General features: G+C 38.4%; 1 protein-coding gene across 1 annotated transcript; it reads left to right on the forward strand.

Moving 5' to 3' along the window:
- Positions 1–12,629: 12,629 nt before the first annotated feature.
- Positions 12,630–15,862, forward strand: LOC121424677. Its single transcript, XM_041620420.1, has 2 exons — positions 12,630–13,933; positions 15,603–15,862. The coding sequence occupies exons 1-2, from the start codon at positions 12,835–12,837 to the stop codon at positions 15,608–15,610; spliced, it is 1,107 nt and encodes a 368-aa protein (XP_041476354.1). The 5' UTR covers positions 12,630–12,834; the 3' UTR covers positions 15,611–15,862.
- Positions 15,863–19,245: the final 3,383 nt, after the last annotated feature.

Raw genomic sequence — 19,245 nt, forward strand, 5'->3', positions numbered from 1 at the left:
CGGTAAAGATAATCGGGAATTTCCTTTCAATGTAGCGCTTTCCATGCCTTCAATAAGTCAAGTAGTACTCGAACCATAATCAGGGGAGCGTTTCATCAACATTTTATCCGACAAGTTGTCAGATCTAACAGCTTTCCCTGATTCTGATTGGCTGAGAAGTGCTGTTACTATGGTAACTGTTGGATGAAACAGGACTTGTCGGATAAAATCCTTTCAAGAAACGCTCCCCAGGTGCTTCGTTCGCTCCCACTCCATCGATAAGTCGGTAAATTGCCAATTCGTCTACTGCCAACTCGTCCACTCACTACGTGGTCTACTTTCATTTAGTCTAATGCCATTCCGTCCATCAACATTTCGTCTAACAACCATTTGGTCCAATAACCATTTGGTCCATTCATCACTTTGTCTAGTTACCATTTCGTCTATGATCATTCGTCTCGTAACTATTAGCCCAATTAGACCAAATGGTATGTGGACTAAATGGCTACTGGATGAAATGGTTATTAGACGAAATGGTAAGTGGACGAATTGGCAATTAGGCCATGTGAATAGTGGACGAATGAAGATAGGCCATTATGATAGTAGGCCTAGTCGAGTTGACTATTGGACGAATTGGAAATAAACCGAAACGTCGCTGTTTTTTTTTATAAAAGAATTAAAGCAAAGGAGAAAATACGAGTGAAGGTTTGAACAAAATCAATAAAAGAACAAGAGAATCACGACCCCCCAAAAGCCGGGCCCAAAAGAGTATTTCTTGAAGCCACATGCAAGCAGCTGCCTCATACTGTAACTAAATACCATACTCCATGATGTTTCATGACAGAAAAAACCTTTCTCACGCAAAAATGCGGGTATGAAAACCATATGTCTGTTGATATATTGAATCCAGATGGAGATAAAATTATTTTTAACATTCTGAGAAAATGTCCTATTTTATGGATTTCATACCTCATGACATGATGGACCTTCACACGTGACGTCACAAAATAAAACCCCAGAAATCGGTAACTCCGTTATTCTTATAAGGATTTTCGTCAAACATTCACCAGCAATGTTTTTTGTGCTTTTAGAAAAAAAAATGGAAATGAACTTTCATTTCAGGGAGAACCGCCCCTTCAATACAAATTTCTTACATGGATTCATTCTATTATTTACAGTTAACGTCTACGAAAAAATATCAATGAAAATGTCTGTCATAATTCACAATGAACAATTTGTGAACCCGGCACAGCTGATCGTCGTTAGATTCGGATCTGACGAAAAATTGAAAATCATGTCGTTTGTCCGATTCGAAGTTCAGGACGAAACTGCTGTTTTGATTCGCTGATGTTCGACAAACACTTCTTTGTCATGAAGGGATTTTAACAATAGATGTTCTGTGTTGTAGAAAAAGTCCGTCGTATTTGCAAAAAAAAACCCCAAAACAACCCCACAACCACCCCGTAATGATGACTCCAAAGTTAGTTCGATCTTCGACGTATGTTTTGTTTAATGAAATAATACCTTTGTCGCTATTTTGATAATAGTATTTACAATATACCCACTATCAGAAGGTATAAATTGCCAATTCGTCTAAGACTCTATGTACAGACAACCCGTCCACTCACATGGTCTTTCATTTAGTCTAATGTCATTCCGTCCATCAACATTTCGTCTAACAACCATTTGGTCCAATCATCACTTCACCTAATCACCATTTCGTCTATGACCATTTCGTCTCATAACCATTTGGTCTAATATCCATTTCATTTTAATTCATTTTGCGCAATTAACACTTGGTTCAATTAGACCAAATGGTATATATGGACTAAATGGCTATTGGATCAACTGGTTAATAGACGAAATGGTGAGTGGTCGAATTGGCAATCAGATCATGTGGATAGTGGACGAACTGACAGTAGACCAAATGATATAATAGATGAGTTGGCAATTGCGATGAATTGGAAATAAACACATCAGCCTATAAAGCTTCTTTCTTCATATTATTTTGACGAACTTGCCAGTAATATTCTCATTATCCCGAGCTGCCAACATCACACAGGATGGAATACTCATTGACATGATTGACAAAGGTTAAGTTCGAGGAATACATACATCAAACGGGAAAGGGGTTCTCAGGAAACACATCTATCTACCATGAAATACTTATGTTTGGTTCAGCTTCTGAAAATTCAAACGAATAAGGCGTATAAAAAAATGGGGGTGGCGAGTTTTGGATACGATGTAGTGTTACGAGGAGGCGAAGCGAGCAAGTCCAAAATCGAAAAAAAAACTATCTTGAATTAGTGATAAATTTTGACGTCTTAATCTCTAATGGGTCAAATATTCATCAAAAGAAAGTTCATTAATATCATGATCCAGAAAAATATAATAATATGTAAACAAACTAATGTAGTGAAAATGGTGGGGGGGGTGGCAGAAGTCCCCTCAACCCTAACAAGTAAGCCAATGCTATTCGCAAATAATTTTTCAAATGTTTTTTGAGCGATGAAGAACCAACTGATTGAAAAAAAACACCAACAACAAAGGCACACAAAGATACAATGAACGAAACAATTAAACAAAGTCTTTGAAGCTTTAACACAAATGCATTATAAACGCTTATTAATGACTTCTGTATATAAAAGTAATTGCAATTAGAAATATGATGCTGCGAGCGATACTTGTTTTGTTTTCAATGATGACAATCCATTTTTATATCGTTACCTGATCGTTGAATTCGTCTCTGATTCTGTAAGGGGTGTTTACGCGAAACCACCACACTTCATTATTGTCTGGACTTGAAGAATTGAAAAAACAAACAGATGTCTACTATATATGGCAAACGGATATAGAATGTCTACGATTATAAGTGTAATGCAGGTATATGGAGCCCAAACCACTGGCGTAAATAACTTTTTATGAAAAAAGTAAATTTTTTCAGAATTGGCAAAAACACTAATGTGTTTGTGAATAGTGATGTGTCCGACAAAAACAACTTTTCAATGTCAACCAAAGTTCTAGTTCTGGTTAAGTTTTGAACAGTAATCTGGTAATACTGATATTATGTTGGTATTGGTCATTTTTACAAATATTTTGGTCGGACATTTTATTGACCAAAACACTGCTCATATACAGCAAAAAGGAAATATATCGCGTTACCTCAGTCACATTTGCTCTACGGCGGCCGTACGGCGAGTCGAAAACAGCCGTTTTATTCGTTTGCATTCAAACCACATGTGCAGCTGGTACAAAATGATAAAACGGCTGTTTTCGACTCGCTGTATATCAAATGTGACCGAGGTATTATGACAAGTGGAACGCCTCTGGCAGTTTCGCCTGCATTACGTGATTAGATATAGCAGCAGTGCTAACTTTGAAAATTACAATAAAATAATCATTCACAAAAACACCATTCATACAATGACACAATACCACGTTCATTGACCATACATGACATTTGAACGGTGACTTAAGACTTGTCAACTACATCCGTATTCATATTTCATTCACTCTATCCATAAACTGACAAAGTTATGATGGCAATTCAACAATTAACCCACATGGCCTAAGTTTCTTGACCTTAACTGACCTTTGACCTTGGTTTTGTGACCTGAAACTCGCAGGGGATGTTCAGTGATACTTGATTACTCTTATATCCCAAGTTTTATGAGCTAGATCCATAAATTTTCAAAGGTATGATAGTAATTCAACTACCCCAACTTGACCAAAGTTTATTGACCCTAAATGACCTTTGACCTTGGCCATGTGACCCAAAACTCGAGCAGGATCTGTCCTTTCTATTCATTAAATCTGTCCCTTCTTCGTGCAAACTTGTTTTTGTTCTCCTTTGATAATATAGTTACACGTACAAGGAAACCGCAAACTTAAGATTTTTGTTTGTTTCAGAATATTTTCTCCGGCAGAATGCCGTTATCAAATTAATGTGTGGTCATAAAATCATAATGACTATCAGTATGAAGTATACTGTTTCATTAAACCCACGCAAAAACGTCTAGACTTCAGAAGTGGCAGCTTTTAATGGTTTGATTCGTACTATAACCCGGGGCCCGTAACACAAAGCTAAGCAATGATCGTAGAACATTTTTCTACGATTGATTCCATTGACTACAATGTATAATCAATCTTAAAATCAAGCATACGATTAATCGCTAATCTTTGTGTTGACGGGACCCGGGACTGTGGTTATTCTGACGCACTCACACAAACTATTCAAAATTCTGAAAGTGATCGATGAAAATGATGAAGTTTCATGTTATTTCATAAGATCACTGAGTGATGGTTATGAATCGAAGGCAAGTAAGAGTTTGACAGGGCCCGTGGTTCATTAAATTGGTAAAGCAATGGAATAGCAACCGATTGACATGGATTCGAAAGCCAGTCAACGAACTCGCACAATTATGTCTAGGCCTATATTGATATCAGTTACAAATTACCACTAGCTGATCTTTGACCCCCAATTTTTTTTTTTTTTTTTTTTTTTTGGGGGGGGGAGGGGTTTATCATTGTGCCTTCTGAAATTGTGGTTACCAGAAGAACCTGGCACCCGATTTCAGGTATGCCACTGTCATGACTGTCTATTGATGTAATGTGCTTAAAATGTTGAAGCCAAATCCATCCTAATATTAAACTGATTTGGATACTTCAAAGACTTCATTACAACATCTTATACAAATTAAAATATATAACCAGAATATTGGCGATTGTGTGATATTATCGGATCTGGATCATGACAATATGTCACATATGAGAGAAAATGTAACTATTTCCTTGACATTCGGTTTTGATGAAATTTTTAGTGTTATGCGCGTTTGATGATTTTCATCCCTTTATTAAAATCAACCCGCCATCGATAATCGTGAACGATTACTCTCTGCTTGCCGACTTAAAGAGATGGTCCAGGTTGGAGATATTTATATCTCAATAAATAGATTAAGTTCACAGAAGAAAACGCTGAAGATTCGATTAAAATTGGATAACAAATAATGAAATTATAGAATCTTAAAGATTTGCATTATTCCGGAGAAACAGTTCTAGGCATGTCTTCATGAATGTTCATTAGGTGGGCCGATGATGTCATATCCCCACTTGTTCTTTTGTATTTTATTACATGAAATTATGTTTATTCAAAATTTTTCTACCAAGAACTAAAACAATTGGATTGACAGCTGATTAAGAGCATTAGTTATTTATTGCCGCAACTTATTTCATCATAATGGAGACACATCTTTTACACATGTATGAAAATTTTAAACAATTATGACTTCATGTAATAACATAGAGAAAAAGGAAAGTGGGGATATGATATCATCATCCCTCTTAATGAATATTCATGACGATGTGCATATAACTGTTTTCACAAAATATTGATAAACTTTAAAATTCAATAATTTCGGCATATGTCATCCGATTTTGATGAAATTCTCAGAATTTTGCTCTGTGAATTTTACTATATTTATTATATTTTGAGCCCGGACCATCCCTTTATACAAAACACATGATGATCTTTCATGACCTTATATACAAATCGCACAAAGGTGGCCACTTGGAAAGAAAGAAAAAAAAGGAAAACGGCTTTAATATAAATCTTGTGTGATATGTAACACACAATATACAGATGGTATTCTTTTTATGAAAGCCATGGAAGTGGAAAGGGGGGGGGGGGGTGGGCAACTTTCTTTGAATTATATTTCTATTTCTTTGTGGGGGGGGGGTGAAGTTGATATCCCATTGTATCTTCTCAAGAATGTACACTCCCCCGTATATACAAGGAAAATGATACAGAGATTCGAGGATGCGCTCATCATCTCCTCTATATAGAGCTGCACATTGACCGATGACGTAGGTAGTTCGGGGTCAACAGGGGTCGTCAGGACATCGGAGTTAACTCCTTTAGGGACAATGATTTATGACATTCATGCGTCTTTATGTGTACGAATTTTCGATCAGGTCAAGTTGTATATCTTCTCATTCCCTCTCATGATTTTCAATTATGTTTTCATTGTTGGTATAAGTTTGTAGCTGTCTCCCATTGTCAATAATTCCCTTTCCTTTAGAAATATTATGAACTTAATTGTTTAATTACTTAATTGGTAAATTAATTCTCTTTCTTTTCCTTTCTTCTTCTTCTGAAAAAATATGCTTAAAAAATCCATGAAGTTCATTTTCAATCAATAAACTTTGAATTCGATTGGTTCACCCTTGCCCATAATTATTAACAACACTGTAAAAGATATTGGGTAAATTCTTAACCAGCACGAGGGTAATTATGTGTCCAACCAATTTTGGGCAGTATCGTACCCAATGCGGGAAGCATATTGTCCAGTAAGTTAAAAAGAGAAGAAGCAGCAATTACTTTAGAATGGGCAAGATTTTCATCACACTGGGTAAATAAAAATGCCCAAAAGAAATTCCCAATGTTGGTTGGACACGTAATTACCCTTATGGATCATTTTTACCCAATATTGAGTGAAGGACATGTCACAGTATGAGTTAATATAGGCCCACTGTCATGACTGTGTTCCTGGTAGCACACCAGCCATCAATAAAATTATAATGCAATATATTTCAATATCGGTGCGCATGCTGCTTTTCTTCAAGTTTGTGTAGGGAACCCGTGACGAGTGTCATAGGAAGAAGCAGTTGTTGCTTTATTGTATTATGCTTTTGTTGTTATATTCTACACATATGCATATTCCTTATGATTTCAATCTTTAGTACAGTAAAAGCTTTTTGTAATTCGGCGCTGAGCTGCGATGGAACTTTTTACTTCAATAAACCATTTTTAATTGAATTGAAACATGAGGAACGACTGGAGGGGAGCAGGGAAACAGATTTTATGTCCAGTGCAAAACATATATTTCTTTTTATTTGGGGATATCAGCATCCCCATTGAATTTGAATTAAAATGTTATTATAAACTTCATTATATAACTATAACTTTTGTAACTAATCATAACAGTACATTATAATTATATAAAACAATATTAATCAAATAATTTCTATCAGTTTTCATAGATTCACAGTATATCCCCTCCTCCCTATATTAAATTTGATAAACAATGGATACACAGCGCTGGTACCACTGTACTGGCGAACAGAAAGGGGGACCTGGGGGCAGTCTCCCCCTCGCAAGAAAAACAAAATATCGTGTTCAAAAACTGTCACAAAGTAATTTCTAATTCGATTTTTATTTTGCTGGCTGACTTCGCTCGCTCGCGTTTACAAGAACCCCCCCACCCCCCTCAAAATTGTTTAACTTATCATGCCACTATAACCATACTGACTGAATGTGAAAACAATGTTGGTATGACATTTCATAGCCACGTCATGAGCCTTCCCGAATCGCAGTGGGATATAATTGTGACTCATTATAATCTATTCAGCAAACAAGACGTCGTGGAGTTTACAATTATGCTAACTTCTATCTAATATTTAACGATTCGCGATAAAATATTCGCCAAAGTGAAAGAAGGAACAAGATTTGAAAGTTCTAAGGGTTGTGAGAAGTGACACAGAATTAATTTTCATTGTTTTAAGAACCTCATATTTGCATACTGACATCATGCAGTGTATAACATTTTCAGGGGCACAACATTGCCCATGTGGGAAAATTTCGACCTTCTTAAAATGAAAACGTGAGGCTGTGATAAATTATGATAATTTGTTGAACAAAAATATAATTTTCCACACCTCTTCCCTTTCATTTTCTTTCCTTTTCTCCGTGTTCTCCTAATTTGGCTCCTAAACCCTATTGTATGCCATGCAGTGACAAACATCAAAATATAAATAGGATACTATGCATCCAATATATGAAATAATAAAAAAAAAACACTTCAAGTTTTAATCACTCGTAAAGGATTGTCCTTGAAGACATATCAGAATATTGAAGATCATGATCTTCAACCCAGCTTTTAGGAAAGATAAGGAATATGAAGGTGAATTTACAAAGTAGAAGAATCAAGGAGCTCCTTGGTAGAACCCCCTCCTTCGAATTTTATGTCCACTGCTGCCCGCCCTAACCATGATGTATACATGCATGTTTTGCTGGAGTTTTTCTCCAATACTTGTCACATGTCATTCACGTATTGTATATCACTTTTATGATGAGAAAATAAATAAATCGAACTTGGACGAGATGCATGCGTGATGCGTTCAAGTTAAAAGTCTGAAAACAAACAATAAATCGCGAGCGGGGCGGTTGAGATGTATGTAGGTCGCTTTTGACTCTTGAATTTCATTCCCAAGTGAGCACGCATGATCCTTGAACTAGCAATATGACAACTCGACAATTTGATTTCGATTTTGAGGCAGAGGCGTCGGTAGTCTAAAGTCAAGTACATGTTAAATAAAGTCATACACTGTAAAAACTGTGGTGTTAAAACTGACACCAACTGGTGTTAATAGAGGACCACACACTGAGGTGTTAAAACACCAAAGAGTGTAAATGTATCAACCACAGGTGTTGTAATAACACCTATAGGTGTAAAACTAACACCACCAATTTAACACCGGTGTAAAATAACTGATGTACACCAGTTAACACCACAATTTTTGCTGTGTAGGGTTGGGCATGTGGTTGAAGAGGGAAAGTAAAATATCGTAATGGCACTATTACAGACGGAAATAATTATTTCATGACGTTTCAAACTTTAAAGTCTCTTTCTCATGATTGTTTTTGGTGCTTCCATCCTTTCTACCCCCACCCGCAACTCTTACCTGAATGTACAAGTCACTTCCTCAAGATTGTTTTGGTGCTTCCATCCTTTCTACCCCTCCCGCACCCCTTACCTGAATGTACAAGTCCCTTCCTCAAGATTGTTTTGGTGCTTCCATCCTTTCTACCCCCTCTCGCACCACTTACCTGAATGTTCAAGTCCTTTCCTTAAGATTGTTTTGGTGCTTCCATCCTTTCTACCCCCTCCCGCAGCCCTTACCTGAATGAACAAGTCCTTTCCTCAAGATTATTTTGGTGCTTCCATCCTTTCTACCCCCTCCCGCACCCCTTACCTGAATGTACAAGTCCTTTCCTCAAGATTATTTTGGTGCTTCCATCCTTTCTACCCCCTCTCGCACCACTTACCTGAATGTACAAGTCCTTTCCTCAAGATTGTTTTGGTACTTCCATCCTTCGTACACCCTCCTTCCCTTTACATGAATGTACAGTCCCTTTTCTTAATATTGTTTTGATGCTTCCATCCTTTCTACCCCCTCCCGCACCCCTTACCTGAATGTACAAGTCTCTTTTCCAAGATTGTTTTGGTGCTTCCATCCTTTCTACCCCCTCCCGCACCCCTTACCTGAATGTACAAGTCTCTTTTCCAAGATTGTTTTGGTGCTTCCATCCTTTCTACCCCCTCCCGCACCCCTTACCTGAATGTACAAGCCTCTTTCTCAAGATTGTTTTGGTGCTTCCATCCTTTCTACCCCCTCCCGCACCCCTTACCTGAATGTACAAGTCTCTTTTCCAAGATTGTTTTGGTGCTTCCATCCTTTCTACCCCCTCCCGCACCCCTTACCTGAATGTACAAGTCTCTCAAGATTTTTTTGGTGCTTCTACCCTTTACACCCCCTCCCATGAATGTACAGTCTCTTTCTCAAGGTTGATATGGTGTTTCTATCCTTTCTACATCCTCCCCTGAATGTACAAGTCTCCTTGAGCTAAAAGAGTGTTTTGGAGTTTCTATCGTTTCTACCTCCTCCCTCACACGTATCGAACGTTCAGTCTCTTTCTCAAGTTACTGCCTTATTGATCACCTGTTCATCATCCTTCAACATACCACTCTATTGATCTTTATACACAAGGTCAGCTAGGATCTCACGCATGAAGGAGTGGGAGTGTACGTGGGTGCTGTACATCTGTCTTAAAGGGGAATGAAACCCTTGGAACACGTAGGCTTGTGTCAAAACACAAAAAAAATCAAAGAATAAGAACAAAGAAAGTTTGAGAAAAATCAGACAAATAATGAGAAAGTTATGAGCATTTGAATATTGCAATCACTAATGCCCTGGAGACCCTCCCACTGGCAATGCGACAAGGATGTGTGATGTCACATGTGAACAACTTTTCCTTTGATGGACTAAAATTTCACCCAAAATGTCTCTTTTTGCTTTTCTTATGGTGATACCGTGGCGTAACTAAGATTTTTTTCCTGGGGGTCCTTGCCTTTTCGGGGGGGGGGGGGCACCGGTCATTTTTTCCGGTGGGTCTTTGTGTGTGTGTGTCACAAGGGCGGATCCGACTTTCGCCAATAGGGGACGGGGCCTGAAATTATCTTCACCTATATTTTCCCCGATCAGTCACTTCTTAGTTTTATTCTTATAAAACAACATAAACATGAAATAATCTCATAAGCCTAATAAAAAGTGCGAGCGCGAACCACGAGCGAGTTTTTTTCATGTACTTTGTCCCAAATTTAATATTCTGGGCAATGTTATGTGTGATCCTGTTCATGAACAAGATTCGTATGTAACTAGGTTACTGCGAACGCCATGCACGAGCAGAAATTTGTATTATCTGTTCTAGCATTATCGAAAATGGACCTGTTAAGGACTGCTTACAGTTACCCACGAAGACGGTATATATTTCAATAATGCGAGCGCGTAGCGCGAGAGCCTAATAAAAAGTGCGAGCGCGAACCACGAGCAATTTTTTTTCATGTACTTTGTCCCAAATTTAATATTCTGGGCAATGTTATGTGTGATCCTGTTCATGAACAAGATTCGTATGTAACTAGGTTACTGCGAACGCCATGCACGAGCAGAAATTTGTATTATCTGTTCTAGCATTATCGAAAATGGACCTGTTAAGGACTGCTTACAGTTACCCACGAAGACGGTATATATTTCAATAATGCGAGCGCGTAGCGCGAGAGCCTAATAAAAAGTGCGAGCGCGAACCACGAGCAATTTTTTTCATGTACTTTGTCCCAAATTTAATATTCTGGGCAATGTTATGTGTGATCCTGTTCATGAACAAGATTCGTATGTAACTAGATGGTTACTGCGAACGCCATGCACGAGCAGAAATTTGTATTATCTGTTCTAGCATTATCGAAAATGTACCTGTTAAGGACTGCTTACAGTTACCCACGAAGACGGTATATATTTCAATAATGCGAGCGCGTAGCGCGAGAGCCTAATAAAAAGTGCGAGCGCGAACCACGAGCAATTTTTTTCATGTACTTTGTCCCAAATTTAATATTCTGGGCAATGTTATGTGTGATCCTGTTCATGAACAAGATTCGTATGTAACTAGATGGTTACTGCGAACGCCATGCACGAGCAGAAATTTGTATTATCTGTTCTAGCATTATCGAAAATGTACCTGTTAAGGACTGCTTACAGTTACCCACGAAGACGGTATATATTTCAATAATGCGAGCGCGTAGCGCGAGCAATTTTTTTTACATTCCGACCTAAACAATGGTTATTCTAAGCACTTTTTGTATTAATAAATCGGATAGGTATGTAACTAAACAATTTTATTAATGCGAGCGCGAGAGGAAGAAAATTTAAATTTTAGACCTAAAAGCAGGACACTCTATTCATATTTTGTAAATCATTAATAGGATAATAGTTAATTGGGTATCATTAATAATGCGATCAAGAAGCGTGAGCAGACAATTATTGATATTCTGATGTGAAACTGGATAATTTAAGTACATTTTGAATAAACAACATGCAGGCTATCGCGCATGTTTTAGATTTAGACCTAGAATCTGGGCATTCTGAATACATTTGTTTAATGGAACATTATGGAATACACGTGGACAATAAGAACTTGGCAAATCAAACAATGTGACAACGCAGCGTGAGCTTAAAATGCTGATATGTAGACCATAAAGCGGACATTTTACAGAGCACTTAAATTTGTAAATGAAAAAATAATGAAAGCTCGATGTCTGAGCTAAAATATGTTTTGTATATTGACTTCAAAACTTGCTCCATAGCAGCATATTGAGCAAGATATGAATCTCATCGAACAGGCAATTCTGGCGCGAAGTGCAAGCAAAAGTTTTATATAGTAACATGAATTTTTTGTTGCAAGTCTTCCCCTCACATTATTTCATTCACTCGTCTTCCTCCTCTTATTTTCCTCTTCCTTTTTTTCTTCTGTCTTTCTTTTTTTCCTTTTTTTCTTTTCTTCTTTCTCCCTTTTTTTGGCTCTGCCATTTTTTTTCTGGGGGGGGGGGGGACCTGGGGGGCACACCAAATCTCAGGTTGGGGGGGGGGGCGTGCCCCCAGTAGCTACGCCACTGGATACAAACTCTTTATCCACAACTCTTTATTAACAAGTGATATCACACATCTTTGTCGAATTGCCAATATAAGGATCTCCATAGCATTAGTGATCCCAATAATGCTCATAACTTTCTTATTATTTGTCCGGTTTTTTCAAACTTTCGTTGATCTGTTTCTTTGATTTTTCTGTTTTCACACAAGCTATCTCGTTCCAAAGGTTTCATCCTCCTTTAATCTTAAACTAAGGCCCAGGATGAGGAACACTTAAAATATGTTTACATTCATACACTTAGAAATATCTCACTTATATGTCCTCTTCCTTCCTCCCCTCTTCCTCTTTTCCTCCTTTTCCTTAAAATTTTGAATTTAATGTAAAATTCTATTACATAACACTCGTACAAGTCTTCAGAGGTTAGCATATCCCAGGTGTTCAGGCAGTGGAATCACACAAAGGAATTTCAAAGTAATTTAAAATTCAAATGAGGCATCGAGCCCGAGTCTCTATAAAAGGACCCGCTGTCCGTACGGTATTCATCTTTTCCTTGTGTGCAGGCAGTGACGTTAGTTCTACACCAGTAACATCTTTTCTCCATGGCCGACGAAGCCCAACCGGAACGAGCAGAGCCGCTCCTCTCCTTAGGAGAGGATGTTAACCAACGCCTGACTTCTCAGGCTGCTGAGATTAAGCGGCTAACTGAGACGTTGTCTCGGTATATGGATCATGAAAGTTCAGCTCCTAGTGAGCATTTCGGCAGACGTGCTTGGCACGCTGTGCAGCAACAACATCCCCCTCGGGGTGATGACGACATATTAAGCCTCCTTGCGGGGCCCAACGAGCTGGATGCTATGTCGGATGCTGGATCTTCCGTGACCCCAGTAGTCCACTACGACCCAGACGTCGATTTGGAACCCAAGGAGCTCGATATCAGAGAGGATGCCGATTTATACGACACTGGCATCAGTGTTGGCCCTGCCAAATTTGATAAGCTGGCCGAAAGGCTTACTAAAGCGGTTACTCTCCCGCCCAAGAAAGAGAGTTTGGAGAAGATTTCATCGCGATATCTTACCCCCAGCAATGCCCCTGAAGCTTGTACGCCACGCGTTGTGCCTGAGGTTTGGCAAACTATTTCGGGTCGAGCTCGGTCTAACGATGTTCGCCTCCAGAAACTGCAAAACAATGTTGTGCAGGGACTTCTTCCCTACGGGGAAATTTTGGAAGAATTACACGCAGCAACTTCTCAGAAGAGGCCAGTGAACATTGAACGCATTAAAGAGTTTTCTCTTGATGGGCTCACTTTAAGCGGGCATGCTTCTTATGAGTTAAGCATGTATCGGAGGGCGGAAATCAAGCCCTATATCAACCCCAAATACAAGGGTTTGTGTAGCCGGAATACTCCCTTGGATGAGAAGTTGTTTGGGAAAGATATACAGAGTACCCTAAAAAATGTGGCTGAAGCGTACAATGTGGGACAAAAAGTCTCACATCATGGGAAGGCCCCACGTCGCCACACCCAGAGGAAGCAAACCGATTTTTCCACTCACCGTCGCCATGACTTCAAGGGACAACGATCGTCTCAGTGGAGCCGCTCTCGAGCTCCAGCAACGGTGTCTCGTCCACCGCTTTCACCCCACGCTTTCCAGCGGACCAGAATCGTCAGGGCTCTTCGATTCATAGACAGGCAAAAAAGTAGTGAGTACCCCAATTTTTGCAGGAAGACTCAAGTTTTTCAAAGATGCCTGGTCTCAGATCACCTCCGACCCATGGATTTTAACATCCATTTCGGGTTACAAGATAGATTTTTTATCTACTCCCTTCCAGTTTTATCATCCGAGTATTATTTCATTTACTCAGGAAGAAAAAGTCGCAATAGATACAGAAATTGCCGACCTTCTAATGAAACAAGCTGTTAGAGAAATTCCATTACGTGAATGCATGTATTTGTCAACAATATTTACTGTTGCTAAGAAATCTGGAGGTTTGAGACCGATAATCAATTTGAAAAACTTGAATAAATTCGTGACATACGAACATTTCAAAATGGAGCATTTTAATTTGGTCAAAGATTTGATTATTTCTAACGATTTCCTAACTACGATCGATCTTAAAGATGCATATTTTTCTGTACCCATTGATCCTAGCCAACATGGATATCTTTCTTTTTCATGGGACGAAAAATTCTTCTGTTTTCAATGTCTTCCTTTTGGATTGAGCTCAGCTCCTCGGGTGTTCACCAAAATTATGAAACCTGTCATTGCCTCAGTTCGAGAAAGAGGCATACGAGCAATGATTTATTTGGATGACATTTTAATTTTTGCTCGTTCTAGACAGGAAAGTTTGGATAACACGTCATATGTTGTAAATTTGTTAGAATCATTAGGCTTTGCCGTTAATTATGCCAAGTCAAGTTTGATGCCCCAGACTACTATCACATTTCTCGGCTTTGTCGTCAATTCAATGCAGATGACGATCAGTGTGCCAATTGAAAAGATAAAGAATTTTCAATTGCTTGGGAAGACTATTCTTAGTAGCCACGAGATCAGAATCAGAAATCTTGCAAAGTTTATTGGCTTAATTGTTTCGTTTTTTGAGGCCTTCCCACCAGGCAAATTACATTATCGTATTCTTGAATTTGCGAAAACGAAAGCCTTACAAAATTCTGATTATAATTTTGATGCGTATTTTGTGTTCGAACCCCATGTACGCGCTGAAATTCAATGGTGGCTTTCTAAAACACCAGAGGAATTCCGATCCTCTATTCAGCATCCTTCTATTAGCATAACAATATCTACAGATGCAAGTAGATCGGGATGGGGTGCATTTTCACATGAAGATGACTCTTTTACGCAAGGCGCCTGGCCATCCAAGCATCAAGATTTGCATATCAACGGGTTAGAATTACTCGCAGTTCAGAATGCACTGCTTTCTCTGTGTGGCACATGTGTGAACCAACACATTCATGTAAAATCGGATAATAGTACTGCTGTTTCATACATCAATAATCTAGGCGGGAGTGTACCAAGATTAAATTCTATTTCCGCACAAATTTGGCTTTGGTGTTTTGAATCAAACAATTGGCTTTCTGCATCACATGTTTCTGGTACCGATAACTGTACTGCTGATGTACTATCCCGTCGCGACGTCAATAAAGAATTGACCCTTTCACCATTTGTTTTTAAGTCATTGTTATACAGATTTCAACTTTTGCCAGATGTAGATTTGTTTGCATCAAAATTTAACAATCAGTTATCCAAATACGTCTCATGGAAACAAGACTCGGAGGCAATAGCTATTGATGCCTTCTCTTTGTCTTGGGAAGATTTATTTCCTTACATGTTCCCCCTTTTTGTCTTCTATGCAGAGTTCTGAACAAAGTGAGAAAGGACAACACACAATTGGCTATTCTCATAGCACCTGTTTGGAAAGCACAAGTCTGGTTTCCAATACTCCTCGACCTACTGGTAGCACCCCCCATCCTGCTTCCAGAGGACAGCCTCATACCCCACCCTCAACACAAACTCAAACTTCAACTAGCCGCCTGGCTTATCTCCGCCAACAATGGAGTTCAACAGGAATTTCGGAACAAGCTGCCGAACTCATTGAATTCTCTTGGCGACCAGGAACAAACAATATGAATCTGCATGGCAGATATGGCGTAGTTGGTGTACTGAACGGTCGACTAATATGTACAACCCATCTATAGACAGCATTGTTAATTTCCTTGCATATCAACATTCCTTAGGGAAAACATATTCAACCCTTAACTCTTATCGTTCTGCACTTTCGTCTATTTTAACGGCGATCGATGGTTTTCCTATTGGGAAACATCCACTAGTTGTTCGTTTACTAAAAGGGGTATTTAACAGAGACCCCCCTAGACCAAAGTATAATCATACTTGGAATGTGTCTACCGTGTTAGATTACCTTTCTTCGCTCCCAGATAATGTTAACCTGTCCTTACTAAGTTTGAGTCAAAAGTTACTAGCCCTAACGGCTCTTGTTTCTGCCCAACGGACACAGACTCTTATGTATCTAGATATTAGTTCAATGCAGATGTCTGAGAACTTTGCAGTTTTTTATGTCAAAGAATTACTTAAGACTTCAACACCCCGAAAGGGTATCAACAAGCAAGTTGTAAAATTACCAGCGTACCCCGCTAATCAAAAACTTTGTGTTTTGACTACCCTAAAAGAATACATCAAACGTACTGAACCTCTTAGGGAAGTAAACAAAGAGACCAAGCTTTTCATCTCATCAAGAAAGCCACATAATTCTGTTACTACATGTACCTTAGCAAGGTGGATGAAAGCCATTCTGTCAACATCTGGCATAGATACGAGCATTTTTTCTGCTCATAGTTTCCGTAGTGCATCGACATCATTAGCTTTTGCTCAAGGTGTTACCCTAAACGAGATTTTGAAGACAGCCGATTGGTCTAACGCTCGGACATTTGCCGAATTTATCTAAAACCCCCTGATAATAGTAAATCTTTTGGCGTTACAATTCTGAACAGTGCTTCAAACATCTAGATGATCATTTTTATGTAGTTTCCATTATACAAACGAGAGTCCTTGTTTGTAAGGAATTTTACTGTTTTCCTTTTCTGTGTATTTATTTTTTGAGAATAAACAAATAAGAAAGAAAGGAATTGAAGAAGAAAAATCAGTTTAACGTGTTCTCACGGCATTGAGACTGCATGAAATAAACTTAAATAAATAATCTTATTGTTTCAATGTGCTTTTTATCTTCGTCAGATTTAACATGCCATCTTCTGTGCGTGATTGCTTTGAAGATGCTAACCTCTGAAGACTTGTACGAGTGTTATGTAATAGAATTCCTAAATTATACAAATTATTAATGAAGTATAATTAGAATTCTATTTAATAATAAGAAGTACAAGTCGAAGAGGTCCCACCCTTTTCACAATCAGGAAATATTTTCCTTCTGTTTCCCCTCCCTTTCATGTCGTACTCAGCACAGAAGATGACAAAGTCTGTTTTGTGTGTGATATCTTATCATGAAAGAATGCTTTTTGTGCGTGAGTGAATTCTCAACATGAATGAAAGATTGTCTGAGGGTATGCTAAAGTGATTTGATTGTTATATGAATAAAATACGATACAGTGGGAGTGTTTTCTCCCTTTTGTGAAGGAAGAAAATATTTACCTATCAACTTTCTTTCTTCTTTGTTCTTACCTTCTTTAAACCTTCAATCTACTTTGAACGATGAATACCGTACGGACAGCGGGTCCTTTTATAGAGACTCGGGCTCGATGCCTCATTCGAATTTTAAATTACTTTGAAATTCCTTTGTGTGATTCCACTGCCTGAACACCTGGGATATGCTAACCTCTTCGACTTGTACTTCTTATTATTAAATAGAATTCTAATTATACTTCATTAATAATTTGTATAATTTAGGAATTATTTTCAACAGTGAGGGGCGGCACCAGAATGTTTTAAATCGATGGGGGGGGGGCGGGGGGCAAACCACTTTATTTGTTTTCACGCTTCTTCACCTCTATTTCCTTTCCTTCTCTTTTCTGTTAGTTTCATTCCCTGTAAAAAAAATCACAGGAGATGGTCTCCCGAACGTATACAGAATATTGTTGGCCAATCTATTCTCTTAACGGAAGTATTTTGTGTCTCCTGTCAAGGGGTACATCGTCTTGAGCATTTAACCTTGATTCTTGAATAATTGAAGTGACAAGAGCCCTTGGCATTGGACACAAATATAGTTGGCATAATAATGGGTCAGACAATGTGAGAAGGTCGGCAGCTCACAGCAAAAATTGTGACAAGAGCCCTTGGCATTGGACACAAACATAGTTGGCATAATAATGGGTCAGACAATGTTAGAAGGTCGGCAGCACACTTCGCCTCTTCGAAGAGAGCATGTAAGATCCAGGTATTTGCTGGCTTTAAAATACGCCCCCCAAAAAGGAAACTCCTATTCAGAGAAAGATTTCACAATTATTGAAATATGTGTTTGCTATAAATTTCATATTTATGATAAGAGTGGAATCTCATCTCTAAAATAATAATAATAATAATAGCTATGAGGCCAATATCTTAGCAAATTGTTCGCGCATGACAGATTTTAAACAATAGATATTGAGGCATGTCAGAAATGATTTGCGCAGAAACTCACGTGTGAACCTGAATCCACTCTCATTTCAGGGATCATCGAGTGAAACTTGACAAAGAATACAAAAAGAAATGATGAGCCAATATTATAGAATAAGCACGGTCATCGTATCTTCGCAACCTGATTTGGACATTATAATTTAAAACTCGTCTTGTGTGAAGTGTTCGTCTTATATTAGTTATTATTTATCAAAATATAGAGGAATAACAAAATTGACTTGTTAATTTACTGGGAGCTACAACTGTAGAAACAGTAGTCTCTGTCTTTCTCTTATACATGTAATTTTCATTCTTGTACATATTGTATATTGTTTTTTAAAATTAGCGAGAAAATAAATAAATTGAACTTGAACTAGATGACGTGTAAATGAAATATCATAATTCATTTTCCTTTGAAGAAAAAAGACATGGAAATAACGGTTTCCTGTTTTCTGGGACCCACTGTATATAGTACACTTGTGTAGCACTTGATGATGATGTCATTGTCAATTGCTTTCCGATGACACCATGTTCTCCGCGACTCGTCAACTTGACATTCCTTAAACATCTTCAAGCATATACACCCAAGGTTCGTAATGGCGTCACCGAGGGACGCATGCATGTGGAAAGGGGTGGGGATGTCTGCGCACTAAACACACCTTCACATCAAAAACTGTGGTGTTAACCAGTGTACATAGAGGACCACACCAGTTATTTTACACCGGTGTTAAATTGGTGGTGTTAGTTTTACACCTATAGGTGTTATTACAACACCTTTGGTTGTTTACATTTACACTCTTTGGTGTTATGTTCAATCTTCAGGGTGTAATTTTAACACCTCAGGGTGTGGTCCTCTATTAACACCAATTGGTGTCAGTT

The sequence above is a fragment of the Lytechinus variegatus genome, chromosome 12, assembly GCF_018143015.1.
Source record: "Lytechinus variegatus isolate NC3 chromosome 12, Lvar_3.0, whole genome shotgun sequence".
In the NCBI taxonomy this organism is placed as follows: domain Eukaryota; kingdom Metazoa; phylum Echinodermata; class Echinoidea; order Temnopleuroida; family Toxopneustidae; genus Lytechinus; species Lytechinus variegatus.

What these genes read in the sequence shown, in the direction of transcription:
- LOC121424677 (XM_041620420.1), top strand. Translation starts at nt 12,835, where the DNA reads ATGGCCGACGAAGCCCAACCGGAACGAGCAGAGCCGCTCCTCTCCTTA.